We start from the raw sequence: 18,863 nt of genomic DNA, 5'->3' as shown, positions 1-18,863 counted from the left end.
TTTTAATTCTAATGCTAATAAAGAAATTTTTGACAATGTCTATACCCAATCCAAGTACCATAGTTGAACCAATTTTCTGTATCGTAGACTCCAGCATCTGGTTTCCCAGGCGTGATGGACGATCTAATCTTTTCCGGTGCCGGAAGTGGATGTGCCGGTGACGACGAAGACGAAGAATGTACTCCCATTTACGAGCCTGGTTCCGGTAAGTGTAAGTAAACATTTCCTCGTGGGTGTAAGTAATTTCCTTCGTCTCTTCTATTCTATCTCATTCGGGGTCGATATACTGTTCGACTAGTTTGCTCTTCCAACGCCAGATGGCATACCTTAATTTCGTTCTATGTTTAAATTTAAAAATTTTATTGTTAATGGGAATCAACATTGTTAACAAAATGATGCATTTAAGTTGCATGACATTCATTTCAATAAATTGTTAGATATTATGGAGAAATTGTTAGATATTTATGCATGTTTTTGAGGATGAATCAGTAACTGCTTTCTCGCAAGTACTTGTGCTTCGGTCGTTTACTATATAAGTCCGTGGCAGATCAAGAATGTCGTGTAGTATGAAAGGAGAGCCGTTTAGCACTCCCCTAGACAAGGATGGAATACACATATAATGGTAAGGCACTGTCGCCTTTGGCGGCTCTTACCAGATTTTTTTTTAAACTATAATTTTCATGTACATATGAACTTGCACAAATAATCAGAAATTTTTCAATAATTATACATCAATTATTATATTTATAAAAATCTTTCCAATTGTTACTTATCACAATCAATGCTTTTTTATCTCTTCTCAGTAAATGTAATTTAAATGCAATTTGAAAAAACAAATAGATTATTAATCTATAAAGAAAATTATATATAAATCAAATAATTTAGATAAATATTTAATATTATTTTATTATATTTTATTAAATGAAAGATACAGAAAATGTATATTATCATAATTTGTACGTTAGACACCTTATTCTTGTTAGATAATTTTAAAAATTATTTAACATATTTTAAATAAAGTTTAACAAATTTAATATCCGATGCTTGACGGGATCATTTTTTTATTATCATTTGCTTGACGCATACAGAATTTTCCTTGTCTCTTTCTTCGTAAATGTTAAAAAGATCTGCACGTTATTCAACTAACAGTGTTCTCTCTCGAACCAAGAATATCAACAAAAATTGTAATTTAATATGTTCATTTTAATCCAATTTTTTATTGGCTGTATAAATAATAAAAAAAAATTTATATTACTTTTCGAAATATTATTAATAACATTGTTATGCTTTCATAATAAATCACAAACAAACAATGAGAAAATAATCCTTTAACACAGTTTCATATTTTTTGCAAATATTTCTAACTTATTTCTAAATTTCTTGGCACCAGTCCATAATTAGTCCAACAAAGTATGGATCGATATCAACGACCATTTGCGATCATGTCTTGTTGAATGGGCAAAGTTCCAAACTAAGAATGAGCCTAACATTACAGCTCACATGATGACTTTTTACATTGTCCTTCTTTCTCCTTGTAATTTTTCATTTTAATCAATGAAATGTAAAGAAAAAAAGTTAAATCCATTTTTCACTCATATAAATCAATAAATGTTACAAAAAGAGAAATATTTTATATAAAATTACTCACCTCAGTGTCATAAATTAATTTTATTTAATTAACGTTAATTAAATCCATATAATAACAAAAAAAAATACTGATATGACAATTAGTCGAATAATTAAACATTTTCATGTAAAAATTCACGCATATTTTCTCATCGTTTCAAGATATAAATAATAATTATCATTTATTCAAGATAAATTAAAATATTATTTTATAATAAATAATTAAAAATTATTATATTATATTATATTATATATAAATTTATTTATTATAATAATATATAAATTAAATAAATCGCATCTTCATGATTTTCTTTTCTTTTATTAATCGTATTTATGAAATTTTGATTGAAACGTTACACGCATGTCTATGATATTTATATGCACACACATATATGTACACATTTAACATTCCTAGATACACAGATACTTAATTATACGTAAAATTTGGAGGAACAAGTATATACTGTGTACAAACACGTCACTGGCATTGTCGTCAACGATATAGAAACAGTAGGACGTTTCTCATTAGCAATATCGCACGTTTAAATGTCAACATCAGGGAGAGAGAGAGAGAGAGAGACATTACGTTTGGTATTGTCGTCACGTGTCCATAGTTAATTTTCGTGTCATATCAAGCTCGCATTCGTGTCCGAATCGGAATTGTTTAGGAAACCACGAATGCGTGTCATTTTCATGTACAAACAAACAATCTCTATTTAATCATTTATTTACCTTCTTGATTAACACTTATCGATTTCTATAAAAATACATCTATGATTTTCAAACAATCTATCGTTCTTATATCAAATATTAACAAAATTAAGCAACGTTTTAAAAGATTTAATTAGTCTATTCTATTCGCTCAATTTAACTCTTTCGTTATTAGCTACCCACATACGGGTTGTCTATATAAAGAACCATATATTAAACGACCCCTATATGTTCTCTACGCATAAACGATTTTTGAACAATTTGAAGAAACGTACACACATTCCTTGAAAAAAAAAAAAATAAGTATAAATACATAAATATAAAACATACCACTCATAATTGAAGTTGACAAATAAATGTACTTTGATTAATCGATAGGTATTGATTTTTTCTTGAAAATATCCTGTTTCTCCGAATGTAATATATAATAATTCTAAAAGTTTATATTATAATAATGAAATGAATATAGTTTATTAATTGTTATTTTTAAAAATGTTTTGCAGACGATTTGATAACACCGGTCTACGTGGCACCAACGAGATTACCAACAACTTCGAGACCAAAACATACCAAAGATAATATTCAAGAACGACCCTCGTGCGATGACGAAGAAGAGGATTGTGAAGAAGGTTCAGGAGAACCTGGAACAACCGAGGAAATAGTCGTCACTTCTACCACCGGTCCGTTTCCAAGGAAATTGAACAAAATTTGTCCTCTATTGCCACTCCTACGCCAATGCTTATCGATCCTACAACCTACTCATTTACTTTCCGACTACGCATTCGCTTTATTCGCGAGTAGAGTATTTCCAAATCCCTAGAAAAAAAAGGTTGGATATTTCTTTTAAGTTTATTTTACTCTCTATCTTTGTTTATTTTATATCAATTATTTTATTAAACACAATATTAGCAATACATAAACATATTTAATTGACTTCAATATTTCTTTCTATGCACATACGCACACGTACTGCACGATCTATATAACATCAGCTTCACATTCATTCTATGGATCATTTATACATAATTTTATGCTAAATACAAATTAATTTGTCATACAATGTGTATGTTCACTGTAACGAATTTCTCATATTATCATTCAAGCGTAAAAACAAAGTTATTCTACAAACATTGAAAAATGTATATTAAAATTACTCCTATTTCTTAGAATTCTTGCCGTTATATTAAAACGTATCGAAGTTTCTATTAAATGTTACAATAATGAAGTTTAAAGAGTAAGATAAATAAACGGTCAATCAGAGCTTTTGAAATAAAAAATACTATTAGGATATGGAAATACTTGTACCTTGGTGACGCTCGTTCTTTCTTTCTCTCTTTCTCTTTGAGCTTGAATATCCCTAAGCCGTATGCGGTGAAAGCTCCGCCAATCCGGTCGCCACAAGCTTGGTTGACCGTCGCAAGCATAGTCGAGTAAGCCCCTTCGATAAGAGAGACACTGAAGACTACTTCTTTCAGTCTGCCATATCTACATCGTAGCGCAATATTCTCGGGCTTCCTCTTTGGCTTCTAAAGAGACACCCCTACAAACCTCTACAAACCTCTACAAACCCCTACAAACCCCTACATGCATACAACACATTCTCTTATACACATATACGCGAATTCATACACTTGATTTCTCTATTTCAAAGAAAATTATTGTGAGTAATCAATGAGTGATCAGCTTGAGAGCAAACATCACACGGAAGAGTAGATAAAAAAAAAAGAAAAACAGGAAGAAAGCTTACTAAGCCTCTTTTTAACTCCCACCCCCTTTTTCTAACTTTTTTCCCGGCGTGACAGCAGACACGAGCAGCCCAGTGACGTACACGACCCTGAGGGAATATTCCACGAGTCACAGCAGCACTCAACACAGTTCGACGACATCCTCCTCCTCATCTTTGTCACCATCGACCCCAACACGGGAATTCGTCACTGTTTCCGGGCAATACAATGCTTCTACAATCGACACGGAAACTAGTCATAGCAGGTAAGCTTTTGAGTGTTCTAATATAATTAAAAAAAAAAAAGAAGGAGAAGATTCTACAATCTTTGATCATTTTGAATTTAAAATACAAATCTCTGCAAATAAGCCGCCGTTGTTATTTTAATTGACATTTTTATATATGCGAAGAAAGGAATGTACCTTTGAGTATATGTATAATTAAATAATGCTATAGTCGTTCATATATTACACATCTTCTCATATTATTTTGTTGTTTGTTTGAATATGTAGTAGCAGTAGTGTGACGCCCCGATCGACAACAGTGACAACGCAAACGAGTACAACAGAGATGACGGACCCACCACCACCACCTCCGCCGCCAATTTATCCACCGATGCCAACCCCGCCTAAGAACAATAACAAAAACAAGAGGATAACATCGGAAACTGCGGAGAACGTTGCCCTGATAATTGGTATTATAGCGGGTGCCCTAATCGCGATAGTACTCATCATCCTGATAATACTGAAGTTTAAAAATCGACCGGAAACCAGTTACAAGGTCGACGAGACAAAAACTTTTTGTCAGGATCCAAATGCTGCTTTGCTCGGACCAACTGGTTCGGGGCAGCCGTTTAACGGTGCACTCAAAAATGGCGCAAACGGGAGTAAAACCAATAAGAAACGAGAACTTATAGACATCAAGGAGTGGTATGTGTAGGCCTAGCCAATTGAATGCGTGTATCCTTCCAATTGGACTGTAACTAAGAGAGAGATTAAAGAGAAAACAAGAAATTAGGAAACGGATCGAGAGTGAACGAATGAGAAATAGAGAAAGAAATAAGAGAGAAAGAAAGAAAGAAAGAAAGAAAGAAAGAAAGAAGAAAAAGAGAGAGATAATCTTATCCATCTTTCATGTCCTACGGCATTTGCCCTCGTACAAAAATAAACCAACAAATATTCCTTTGATCTAACTCTCAACAGAACTTATATTATAAAAGGTGGATTTTTACTTAGAAGAACAAATTGGCGAGATACCGTGTTACATGTACTTGTCAATTAACATTCTTCGATATTTTCCAATCACAAAAGAAAAATCAAAGATCAACAGGATTCGCGTTTTCCAAATTTACGATCCACGATCGCTGACACGATGATTATCTTAACGCATACAATACATAGTTGAATTTTCCTCCGAAGAAAGCAAATCTTTTGTTTATTGTTAAAACGTAGTTGTGAAAGATTATAAACGATATATGTGCGTGTGTAAGTTTTCAGTTTGAAGAGAATAATGTTGGAAAGAATGTTGTAAACTGTAGAAAATGATGAAAGTAATTATATATGAATGATAGTGAAGATGATGATGACAAGGATGAAGATGAAGATGATGATACTACATGGCGATTAAAACTGCACTTATTGTTGTATAGAAAAAAATACATACATATATATATACATATTATATGTATGTATACATAAATATATATATATATATATATATATATATATATATATATATATATATATATACATACATATGATATTACCGGTTACGTTATACGTGCAAATTGTTTGTTAAATGATAGATTTTATTAATAAAAAAAAAAAAAACAAAGCAAAAGAATAAGCAAGACAAAAAAAAGAAAAAGAGAGAACGAGAAAAGCGTTGTGTCTATATGAGTAGGCGTAAACGCGATCAAAACTTCCGGTATCGATCGTGCGATAGTTAAAACATTACAGATCTCAAAGAAACATTATAAAATGGAAATAACATGAAAAATAAAAATATGAAAAAGAAAGTTATACTATGAGAACGATGCGTTAAATATTTCAACAAAATTTCCCCTAAACCATTCTCTCTCTGTCTGTCTCTCTCTCTCTCTCTCTCTCTCTCTCTATCTCTCTTTCTCTCTATCTGTTTGTCTGCGAGTGTGTGTGCGTGCGTGTGTTCTCTTCGAGCTACGATATAATTGCCTCTGTTCCGTCGAATCGTTAAAAGACAACTTCGATTATTATAACACATGAATAAATAATCGTAATAATTGTAATAACGAACCTAAACTGTGACGAGATAATTTCGATGGATTGACGATGAATAAGCGCCTGCACGTTTTATACACATAACAATAAATATATATATACACATATGCGCTAGCGTATGAACACGTATACGCACGCCATATAAACAAATATACATACGTACGTACGTACATACATAATATAAACATACATGCAAACATACAAGCATAGAAACAAACATGCATACAAAAACATACATACATACATACATACATATAAATATATTTTTTCATAAGAACCAATTAAACCAAACCGGTTGGCACAAGCTCGAGTTCTCGAATATCATTTAATATCTTCTTTCATTTTTTGGTTTATTTCTTGAAAATAATCTTAATTATAATTATTATAATTATGATAATAATAATAATAATAATAAATAATAATAATAATAATAATTAATAGAGGAAATATATATAAAAAAGGAAATGAAGAAAAAAAATATAAAATAAATAAATACACACAAACACATATACATACACAAATAGTACTACGGGTACTGCGTATTATACATGTGTAAGTGCGGGTAAATACACATATACATATATAAAAAAATCTATATAAGTAGTGGATACTACTTATCACATTGATCTCGTACGATCGATCGATCGATCAATCGATCATTTGTTATTCGATGCTGAACTGGAATTTTCGTGAATCTTCCCTTCGAGATGGTATCGTGCGTGATATCAAAAGACGAACTCGGATCCTCGCAACGATCGTGAGAAAATAAATAAATAAATAAAAAGAAAAAGAAAAAGAAAAAGAAAAAGAAAGAGTGTGTGTGCGTGTAATCGTGAAATGGTGAACGTTTCATCATAGAAAAAAAAAAAGAAAAATGAGTAAATAATTACTTATTTAATAATTTATGCGTTGTGTGATCTTCCATTAAAAAGTGTCGAAGAAATCAAACAAGAGAAAAAAAGAGAGAACAAATGATGAATGAAGAGGAAGATTTGTGGAAAGCAATATGTGTACTTTCTTATATATTAAATTATAATATTGAGATAAGAAAAGACTCGATAATACGAAATTACAAGATCGATTAATATCTTATAATTGATAAAATAATCGAAATGCTACTACGATATCTTCGTTTCCGAATTAACGTAAATAAAATAAAATAAAAAGAAAAAGAAAACAAAAAATATGAAAAATTTTCCAATTGATTTAAAAAGCTGCACAAATATGTTGCAACAATTAAATACACAAAAAAAAAGAAGATCGTATGTATTTAATATTGATTAGATAATATTGAAATGTTAAATAAGAAAAATTCTGTTATTTTGAATTTGATTAAAAACTTAAAACATTAGTCTAACAAATTGAATGATTACTTTTGGAACAAAAAAAAAATTTATTAGTTAACGCAATTTTTAAAATCATGCAAAAAATTACGATTTAATATTCGTACAAAAATTTGCACATTATTTATTAATAAAACTAACATATTTGATAATGGCTGATCGTGACTGAAAGGAAAAAAAAAGATGAGACTACGCGTGAAAACTAAAAGCACGTTTAAGCGATGATTCATCGAAATCGTTCAGATATGATTAAAAAAAAAAAAAAAAAAAAAAAAAACAAGTTAAAAAAAATGAAAAAATAACATTATAATTAAGAGAAAAAAAAATTTCAATAAATAATTGTACACGTCCGATTGTTATAAAAATAAACATACATAGAGCAGGAAAGAAACGAATAAGCAAACATACAAAAATAAATAAAAAGGAAATGGAAACAAAGTTTTTTGCGTTTTAGATGCGCACATTCGCGCAATCTTCAATCCAAAGATAAACAATATTATAATTATACTGACATTTTTATTTAACTTGTGATTCGTTCTACTATCTCTCTTATTTAAAAAAAAAAAAAAACACTCTTTTTCGCGCATCCTTCCACGCTAGTGATAAAAAAAAAATCATGTGTGCAGATCACACACACATGTTAGAAGTGAAATCTTCGAAAAAAACAAAGTTTTGAGAGAATGAGACGAACGAGCTTCGTTACATGGCCGCAACGTTTCATTTTTTTTTTTTTTTCAAATCCACTCCCTATTTTCTAAAGAAGTTTTCAGTTCAAAAACAAATTACTTTCGATAAAATGTGACTACAATCAAACTTCTTTTTGCAAATTTACGAATATTCGTGCGTACTGGGATTTAATCTTATCGTCAGTGTGTATTTTTATTGATTTCAAAATATCATTTTAAAGTAACGAGTATATAAAATACGATATAGAAATAAATATTGGTCGGGAAAAAAGATATAGCGAAGGAAAAATATTTAAAATTAATAATTATACTAATAATTATAATAACATAATAATAATAATAATAATAATAATAATAATAATAATAATAATAATAATAATAATAATAATAATAATAATAATAATAATAACAATAGTAATAATAATAATAATAATAATAATAATAATAATAACAATAGTAATAATAATAATAATAATAAAAATAATAATAATACTACTAATAATAATTATTATAATAATAATTATAGTAATAATAATAATTTAAAAAAAAAAACAAATAAATAAAAATCATATAGTCCCCAGTATCATTACAGTGCGCTTGATGTCATAAACAAAAAAAAAAACCTAAACACGTATTATTGCGCAAACGCAAACGCAAACGCAAAAGGCGCTTATTACAATGATTAATTAAAAACTATTTCATAAAAGAAAAAAAGAGAGAAATAAAGGAAGAAAAAAAACGCTCGCGCCATTTTAAATATTAGAATACGCATCAAGCATTTCGTGTATATTTATATTTGTATATACATGTGTGAATCCGTATGCTTGTGTATGTAAAAAGATATTAGGTAATTGTAAATGAAATGAATATGCTCGTATCTTTAATTGAAGATTTTTTTCTTTAAAAAATGATTTAATCTAACAACAACAAATGCACCTATTCCTTCGTACATAAAATCAATTTCATGTGATAATGTTTTTAACAAATTTTTTTAATAATTTCATCGTTCGTTTTATTTAAAAATAATTATACGAAATCTTTTGTTGAAAATGCATGCATGTCTTTAAACGTATGAATAATTCATAAATAATGAATGTGAAACGAGGAAAAGTGCACGCACGAATAATCGAAATCGTTTGAATTTATTATTAAATTATTTCCGTCATATCGATCGTTTTTATCTATCATTTATTCAAACGAAAAATTATGCGTGGAAGGTAAGAAGAGCGAAAGCTTGAAAAAACAAAAAACCAAAAAAAAACACACAAAAATCTTGTTGTCTCGGCGCGCGTAATTTTTGAAACATCCAACTACTTGCGTCTATATCGCACAAAAGCTTAAATTCGCGTTCGTATTACAGAAAGAAAAAAAAAACAGAAATAGAAAAGATTTCTGACGTCGATTACGATTTTTAAAACATCTGTGAGAAGTAAAAAAAAAAATGTTGAATTATACAGAATGTTATTAAAATAAAAATTCTCTCTCAAATTGAATTCAAATTTATTGTTTGCTTTGCTTGAAACTTAAATTATAATTGCTTTTGAAATTGACTTCAGAATGATTTTTTTGTCGGTTGTTAATCGATTACTATGTCGAATCGAAGAAAAATAATAATTGGAAAACTGCAATATGAAATCAATTTTTTGGTAATATTAATAATTGTTTTCATTCAGAAATTAAATTACAAATAAAACATCGAAATTGTTTCAATCCTTGATGAAAAAACCATAAACCATGGATCGAATATAATTAATCGAAAATCGGGCTTATTTTCATCTTATAAAATGTATATTTCAACGATGATGTTTTCGCGTAACGCTTAAAAAAATAACTTTTCATAAAATCCCAAAAAGATAAAAATAAAAGAAATGGAAGAGCACAATAATAATAATAATAATATTAATAATAATAACAATAGTTATAATAAGAATAAGAATAATAATAATAATATTAAAATTCTTAATATTAATAATAATAATAATAATATAAATTATAAATAATAATACAATTATTAATAATAACAATAAATATAAATAATAAACATTGGCGAGAGTTTCTTAAAAAAAAAGCAATCAGAATTATGCCGGCGTTACTTTTGTCGCAAGTTTTTGTCACCCCTGACCACCCAACCATGAAAAATCTCCATTTCTGCATTATTTTCGGATCAAAAGCTATAAATATAATGATGCGAATCGATGTCGATTTCTTAGAATTTAGAAAAAGAGAAACACGACTTTGAATATGAACAGGCAGTCTTAACGATATTTCTAACCTCCTCGCACCGTAAAGCGAACAGAATTGCGCGAAGACATGTGTATGTATGTATATGTATGTATGTATAATTATTTAATTATTTATTAATTTATTTTTCCTTATGACACTCTCTCTTTCTCACTCTGTCTCTTTTCGATGAAATATCAAAAAATCGCAAAATAAAATCCTCAATATTTCAATTAACACATTCGCGGCCGACATATTTTTTCCTTTTTTTAATACTGAGTATCGACAAAAATAATGAATTATTTAAATTTATATTTAAATGATACAAAATATAATTATTTAAATATTATATTGATATAATTAAATATAAATTTTTTAAATTTAAAATGACGTGAATTTCATGTCAGCGTTTAATTAAGAATAGAACTTGAAAAGACGTGAATTCAAGTCAACGGTTGCGAATATGTTAATATTTTATTATTATTATTATTATTATTATTGTCATTATTATTATAATTATCAATTCGGTGCTATTACATTATTACCCACCTCGTACGTTAATATTTCTATCGCGTCATGAACAAATCTAAATAAAAAAAAAAAATTAAACCATTGAAGAATTCGCGATAAACGTTACATATTGTTATCACTGCCCTAACTGACTTTTCTGCATATCCTTCGAAGTACCGACGATTATTCAAACTGACAATGAAACATTTATACTAACGCAATGATTAATTCTATAATTAATCGTAATCGTAACTAACGAACAAAATGTCTTTTAAGTCGTATTAAACAAAACTAAACGAAATGAGTTACGATTTTAAGAAGATTTGGCAAAAATCGATATACATATGATATTTAATAATAAGAATAACATAAATCATTTACCCCCACTCCCACCCCCACCCCTCCGCCTCTCTTTTGCCCCTTTTTTTCACTTCTGTAATCTCTCCTCGATAATGATAAACAATTTCGTCACGTAATAATAAATTAATCGATCTGATAAGATGGGGTTGATTGTAAAAGAGAACAAATAGTTGGATTAATGAGACAAGAGAAAAGGTTATTTACGATATAAGTATTTATTTATTTATATAAATACATACTTATAATGTTTACGGTGTCGAGGATACAAAATATAAAAAGCTTAAACCCCCCATATTCTCTTTTATTAATTAGATAGAGAGGAAGGATATTTTACATTTGTACGATTGATGATTTCGTTTATGAGTATATACGAGTACAGTAATTAAATAGAGAGAAAGCATGTGCTTTAAGTTGCAGCCAAGAGAGAAAGAGAGAGAGAAAAATTAATGATAATGATAGAGATAGAGATAGAGATAGTAAAAGTATAAAAGAAAGATAAAGTGTGATAGTATGTATATGAGTGTGAAAGAAAGAGAGAAAGAGAGAACAAGAGAGAAAGAGAGAGAGAGAGAGAGTGAGAAAGAAAGAGAGAGAGAAATAGAAATAGACGCCGTTCGATCGCGCATATTTTTTTGTCAGCTAACTCATGACAATTTTTACACGCCCATACATATATATAACATTATAAATATATATATGTATATATATATGTGTGTGTGTGTATATATGTAATGTGTATAGTAGCAATCGATTGTGTGAAGACTGGTGGTAAAAAAGGGTATAATATATTATATATATATATATATTAAAAAAAAAAAAAATGTATATTCTAATGCTGTGTAATTTTTTGTCGATCGTTTAATCGATCGATCGAACGTGTTTATTAATCGTATGTAACTCGCTCTAGTCAGCCTTTTTCTCTTGATCATTTTGATGAATTATATTAAATACGGATATAAATAATGTAACGTAAGCAAGCGTATATGATGCATTTAGATTTTTTACACGTCAAGGCGAAGCCTACTGTGCCATTTCGTTAGAAATTCGATTTTTAAGCAGAGACAAGCATACCCCTCCCTCCTGCCTATAAACCAAAACCCAAACATCAAACCTTTAAAACTACAATCACATTCATATATCTATTCTCACTCGACACGTGCATATTGCCATAACATCACTTTGGCAATTATTTAATACACACGTCTGTCTAATCGTATGTATTTAAATAAATAAATATATAATTTGCGTATTTATTTACTTATATACAGGATTACCGTGAGGAGGAGGAGAGAGAGAGAGAGAGAGAGAGAGAAAAAAAAATACACATACACACACTTATATTAATCACGCAGTCAACACGACGACATACGTACGTCACCATTTATCTTTTATTTCGCTATGCGAGATAGATCTTTTACCAAAAGCGATTGGAAATAATGTGCGAATAGAATTCACATTCATACACAAGCACACACGTCGCAGCACCGTAGTGCGCCGCGCACATCACGCGTTATGAAATTTCTCAAACAAGAACAAAAAATAAAGAAGACATGTAAATATAATTAGGGATAATGCCGTAACTTACGAAAATTATATGAATAAAGTATTAAAAAATATCTGCCTGCCCATCGTGTGTTTCTCTCGTTGATTATTTTTTATTTACTTCTATCCCAACATCGATGACATGAGACAAGAAATTAAAAATTCACAGTTAGAATATAAATTCTAAACTTTTACAAATATTTCAAATCCGCGCTCACAAAATCTGATGATTTCTAATTTATTGACTGTAGATAAAACAGTTCTATAATATAGTGTGACATCTCATTAAATTTTTATCAAGCTACTGTAAAAAAGGCTTTAAAAATTTATACATGTACATATAAATATATATATTTAAAAATTTATATTATTTTATAATTGTTATTATTTTTTATTATTATTTTATTATTACTTTATTAATATTTTATATATATTGGGATTTCTAGTAATTTCTAGCACTTGAATACGCTATCTGGTAGCTAAATTCAAAATTAAAGTAGATAGGTCGAATTGCTACGTTACGTCACGCCCCTGCTAGAGATACCTACATATATAAAATTTATATTTACATATTTATATATAGAATATATGTAAAAATTATTTTGTTTTTTCCAAATTTTATTATTTTTGACAGTACTTAGTATAAAAAACAAAACAAATATGCCGGCTACAGTGTTAAGCGATAGATATAAGGAAGAAATTATTTTGGATAAATTTGTTTCGTTTCCTACTTTAACGATATATGGTATATTTGATTATGGTAATATGTCACAATTATTATAATTATTCATTAACATTTAATTTGTTTTATTTGCTATTCAATTATTTCATCATTTTTTTTATTTTTCTATCTACTTTGTGTGATATAGATGAATAAATTACAGCTACAATTATAAAATGTCGACTAGTTTTACATTTAATGAATGTAAAATGATTACACATTATCCTCTTTATTTGAAAATAATAAATATGCAAATTAATATTTGTTAATTTTTTTTTTTTTTTAATGAAAATAATAAAAATATATTTATATAAATGTTGCATAACAAAAATAATATTATTTTCTTTTAATTCGAATATTAATGTCAAATATAAATATTTTTCCAATGATAGAGCTCTCATGGTCGTTGTTTTAAATTTATAATCATAATTAAGATTTCAAAACGAACATGGGAATCCCTTTACTCTTTAACATACTTTTGACACGCATTGCTTTATCAAAGGTCATGAAATATCTTTTATTGGGAATCACAAACGAGATTTTAGCTACATAAACCGTATACACATATTTTAACAACTACAAAGAAACATTTAAAAAATCATTAAGCCCATATTAAAGAGAGAGAGAGAGAGAGAGAGAGAGAGAACAGAATAATAAATATATGAAATATAAATTATGATTATCGAATATAGCACATAAATATTATAATTTATAAACAAAAGAACAAATTTTATATTAAGAATATTTACAAAAAGGAAAGAACGCTTACAAGTTTGAGAACATTTGAAAAAATTCATGTAATAAATTATATATGTAATTGTAATGATAGATATATTTTAAGTACAATTAGGAAAGTTAATAAAAAAAAAAAAGAATTAAAGCATAAAAGCTTGTCATATTTAACACATTGACTTTGTTCACATTTTACGTAATTTTCACATGATACCCAACATGAACTTTTTTATTATACGATGCACATTATGTTGAAATATTATTTACTGCAGATAGGGTGAGTTGTATAATGGTGTTTAATGCATTTTTCGTGCCGACCAAAATCATTTATTATGAAAAAAAAAAACAAATCTATTGGTTTATATAAATACACTTATATTGTTCACACATATAATAACAAGTTGTGTATGTATAAGTAATATAAGAGGCAATTCTGTGCGCAGGCGTTATATCTAATCAACATGGTCCAAATTTATAAAGACCTAATTCCAAGAACAAAATTCTTAATGTTCATAATCATTCAGCCAGTCAAGAAGATCAAAGCAAAAGTATAATCAATCGGTTGATTGTTTGAATAATTTCGTGAGTAGTCATAGTTATCTCAATGATACCACAACTATTAGTAGTAAGTAAAACAATTATCTTTTTATATTTTTTTATAATTTTCGTAACAATACTACCTATAAAATAAGTTCAATAAATATAAATATTGCATAAGGTGAATGTATCAGTGATCGATTGGTTAAGAAAAATTTTTAATTAATAAAAAAAAATAAAAATAAATTATAAATAAATAATATAAATAATAATATAATATACTAATATATAATATTATAATATTATATTAATTATATTATTTTATTAATTATAAAATATTTTTATTAATTAATTTTTTAATTTTTTTCTTTTTTTCTTTTTCTTTTTCTTTTTCTTTTTAGTGGTAACTTCTTTTGCATTTTTATTGAATAATAGGTCTTTATGCTTGAAGATATTCTTTAAACTTCGGACGTTATATATAAGAAAGGATATTTTTCAACAAAAAAAAGTTGTGTTACATAAAAATAATAAACATTAATAAAAAGTCAATCGCGACAGTCAGAAGTTGACCATTTGTAAAACTGGAAAAACCAGTAATTGGCTAACTATCTTCTATATTTAATACAAATATGTATTAAAATATATTACATAAATAACAAGTTTCGTAATCATGATAAACAGATCCATAATTCTGAAAAATTTTAAAATCACGATCAACCTGATTATTTCTCTAGATTGAGTAACTTAAATAATTTTATGATGTTTCAAAATGTCAGCATCAGTTATCTATATTGATAAAAAAGTCATGAACTTTTTCAGTGGCCCAATATTTTCATCTTGTTATTTATAAATAAAAAAATCTAGTATATATGTTATAGGAAAAGTTCGAAATCCGTCATTCTACAGAATGCCTAGTTATTCTATACAATGCCAAGGCATTCAGCAGATTGTCGGCTTTTAGTAAATTACCGGTAATATATAAGAATCGTTATTACGAAATTAATTATCTTTAATATTACTTTTCAGAAATAAAAATATCGTATATAAGAATTGAAAGATATCTAAGTCATCGTCGTCAAATATCAAAAATCACAACATGCCGGGAATATTTGAAATAATTTGCATCGTTACTTCGCTCGTTGTAATTTTTCATTATTACATGAGTAGAACGTTCAATTTTTGGAAAAATCTTGGAGTCGAAGGGCCTCGACCACTTCCTTTATTCGGCAATGTCATTGATATTATGCTTCGTAAAAAAATTATGGCCGAATATCTCATAGAACTTTGCAAAACATATGAAGATAAGCCATACTTTGGAATATACATTCGAAGTACACCGATACTCGTTCTAAAAGACCCACAATTAATAAAGAGCGTCTTGATAAAAGACTTTTCTTGTTTCCCCAACGAAATCTATCCGTGACTGAAAAGGTATGCAATTTTTTTTTATTCTATTATTATTATTAACAAGTTTAATGTCACGCCAATTTTACCGGGATTGTTCGTGACGCCACGATGTGGAATATATTTTTATTAATCTTGGCACGCCGATCATCGGTGACCCCCGTAGCATTCAACCTGTTAATTGATAAAATAAAATAAATTAAGCTTAGATTATAAGCAAATTTTAATAATTTTTGTTTACTCTTAAAGGTTGAACCACTGTCCCAACATTTATTCCATCTAGAAGCAGACAAATGGAAACCATTGAGAAATAAACTAACACCTGCGTTTTCTTCCGGTAAATTAAAGGAAATGTTCCCATTGGTAAAAGAATGCGCAAAACATTTAGAACAGTATTTGGACAATATGCCTGACAACAATATTGTCGAGATTTACGAATTAATGGGTAGATTTACTACTGATGTGATCGGTAATTGTGCATTCGGCATAGAAATGAATGCACTTGCTGACGATAACAGTGAATTTCGTAGAATGGGTAGAGAAATGTTTCGATCTGGTTTGAAAAGAGATTTGAGAGAAGGCTTGCGTACGAGTTTTCCTAAATTATACAATCAGCTGAGCTTCCTCTTCGATTATTCCCATCTTACTAAATTTTTTTTAAATATCGTTAAGGAAACTATGGAATATAGAAAAAAACATCAATATATCAGACACGATTTCATAAATATACTTATGGAATTAAGAGAACAACCGCACAAACTTGGAGAAGAAGTTGGTAAGATTTGAAAAATGTTCATTTGATTGTTTGTATTATTTTAATAACATTTTTCATGAAATATTTCAAATATTTTATTGTATTGTTTTTTTTTTTTTTTTTTTTTAGAATTAACAGATTCGTTATGTGCCGCGCAAGCGTATTTATTTTTCGGTGCTGGTTTCGAATCGTCTGCTTGGACAATGAGCAATGTTCTTTACGAGTTAGCTCAAAATAAAGACATACAGGACAGAGTTCGTCAAGAGATTGACGAAGTATTTGAGGAAAATGAAGGTACAATTTTGTACGAGTCGGTAAACAAGATGAAATATTTACACGCTGTTTTTCAAGGTACATAAACAATGTAATTAATGATCATTAATTATTAAATATAATTCAAGTTATTTGAACAATAAGACATACATATTCCATTATGCATCAGAATTGTGTTAGATTTATTTGTGTTTAGATTTTTTATAAACAACTTAATGGAATGCATTTTTATATATATATATTTTTATAGAAACACTGAGGAAACATTCACCGGTATGGGGTTTATTTAGAAAATGTGTAGTACCATCTTACACGTTCCCTGACACTGATCTTACAATACCAAAAAATCAGAAAATTGTTATACCAATTTATGGAATGCATCACAATCCGAACATTTATCCAAAACCTCTAGTTTTCGATCCCGAAAGATTTTTGGATGAAAATAATTCTGCAATTAACGATTCAACGTATTTCCCATTTGGAAGAGGACCTCGCAGTTGTATTGGTACACAAATTTCTAATATAAATAATCGATATTAATTAAATACGTATGTATCACGTAATTATTAATATGTCATTTTTAATTCGTTATTACTCAGGTGAAAGATTTGCGATGATTCAATCGAAAGTGGGATTAGCATCATTTTTAAGAAATCACCAAGTTGATGTTTGTGATAAAACCGAAATTCCATATCCGATAAGACAATCGGCGTTTTTGGTGCATCCAAAAAGAGGAATATATATAAAAGTTAGTAAAATTAATAATAAATAATGAAATGCATTTATTTTAAAAATCTATTTACGAATGTTTCGTGAACATCACAATTGAAGATTTTATGTTATCTGAAAACAATTGTTTGCTTATTCAAACAGAAAGTGAAATTTTTTTTTAGTAATCTCGTACGATTACCAATTTTTCAGTGGTTAAATTTATGTTTTGCAATCAAATGTAAATGAAAAATAAATAATTTATTTGGCAATGTTAATGTTTTACCATACAAATCCAACATTTTTTAAATATTTTTCCTACTACAGTATAATACATTTGTTTGTAATTGAACTGCATAAACAGAAAGTAATGAACAAAATAGAAATAGAAATAGAAATATAACAAAAATCCAAAAAAATCAATGACACTATTAATTAATACATTCGCGACCGCTGACTTCATTTTTATTTTAAATCTCTTAACGCCTTAAATGCTGCAATTTTCATTCATGCAACCTACATTATCTCGATCATACATAGTCGGTAAAAACATTTTCTTTCTTATTGTCAACTACAATTCAAATGATCCAAGAAAAATAAATCAATACTTTTTTTAAATCATTTATTTTATTATCAAATCTTTTATATATATATTTCTAGTAATATGACATTCCATATTTTTATCTTAAGATAAGCATATATATATTAATGATAAGCGTATTCTGTTAATCAACTTCATGAGTCATCTGTATTTT

General features: G+C 28.2%; 2 protein-coding genes and 1 non-coding gene across 7 annotated transcripts in view; all 3 read left to right on the top strand.

The window, feature by feature from the left end:
• The window catches only part of Nrx-1 (neurexin 1), a 263,851-nt gene extending 250,798 nt beyond the window's left edge, over positions 1 to 13,053 (top strand). For 4 of the 5 annotated variants that reach the window (XM_015324919.2, XM_015324920.2, XM_015324923.2 and 1 more), the window contains 4 exons: positions 88 to 211; positions 2,841 to 3,017; positions 4,143 to 4,326; positions 4,573 to 13,053. In XM_015324919.2, coding sequence (XP_015180405.2) covers positions 88 to 211; positions 2,841 to 3,017; positions 4,143 to 4,326; positions 4,573 to 4,999 — 912 coding nt within the window. In that variant the 3' untranslated portion in view covers positions 5,000 to 13,053. The remainder of the gene's footprint in view (positions 1 to 87; positions 212 to 2,840; positions 3,018 to 4,142; positions 4,327 to 4,572) is intronic. The other variant, XM_015324922.2, reaches the window with a different exon arrangement.
• LOC149033604 (U6atac minor spliceosomal RNA) lies at positions 560 to 665 on the top strand. Its single transcript, XR_016177382.1, has one exon. It is a non-coding gene; the product is annotated as a U6atac minor spliceosomal RNA (small nuclear RNA).
• A 942-nt stretch (positions 13,054 to 13,995) lies between the features above and the next one.
• LOC107068430 (cytochrome P450 6a2) lies at positions 13,996 to 18,517 on the top strand. The gene is given in 7 exon segments (XM_089172112.1): positions 13,996 to 15,057; positions 15,996 to 16,363; positions 16,366 to 16,400; positions 16,623 to 17,148; positions 17,257 to 17,478; positions 17,651 to 17,905; positions 18,000 to 18,517. Coding segments are annotated over 6 exon segments (1,509 nt in total). The 5' UTR covers positions 13,996 to 15,057; positions 15,996 to 16,065; the 3' UTR covers positions 18,173 to 18,517.
• Positions 18,518 to 18,863: the final 346 nt, after the last annotated feature.

Source organism: Polistes dominula, unplaced genomic scaffold (assembly GCF_049000335.1).
Source record: "Polistes dominula isolate Pdom_NZ unplaced genomic scaffold, Pdom_raw_medaka contig_28, whole genome shotgun sequence".
Taxonomy (NCBI): domain Eukaryota; kingdom Metazoa; phylum Arthropoda; class Insecta; order Hymenoptera; family Vespidae; genus Polistes; species Polistes dominula.
The sequence above is the reverse complement of the archived record's forward strand: the minus strand, read 5'-3'. Positions and strand labels throughout refer to the sequence as shown.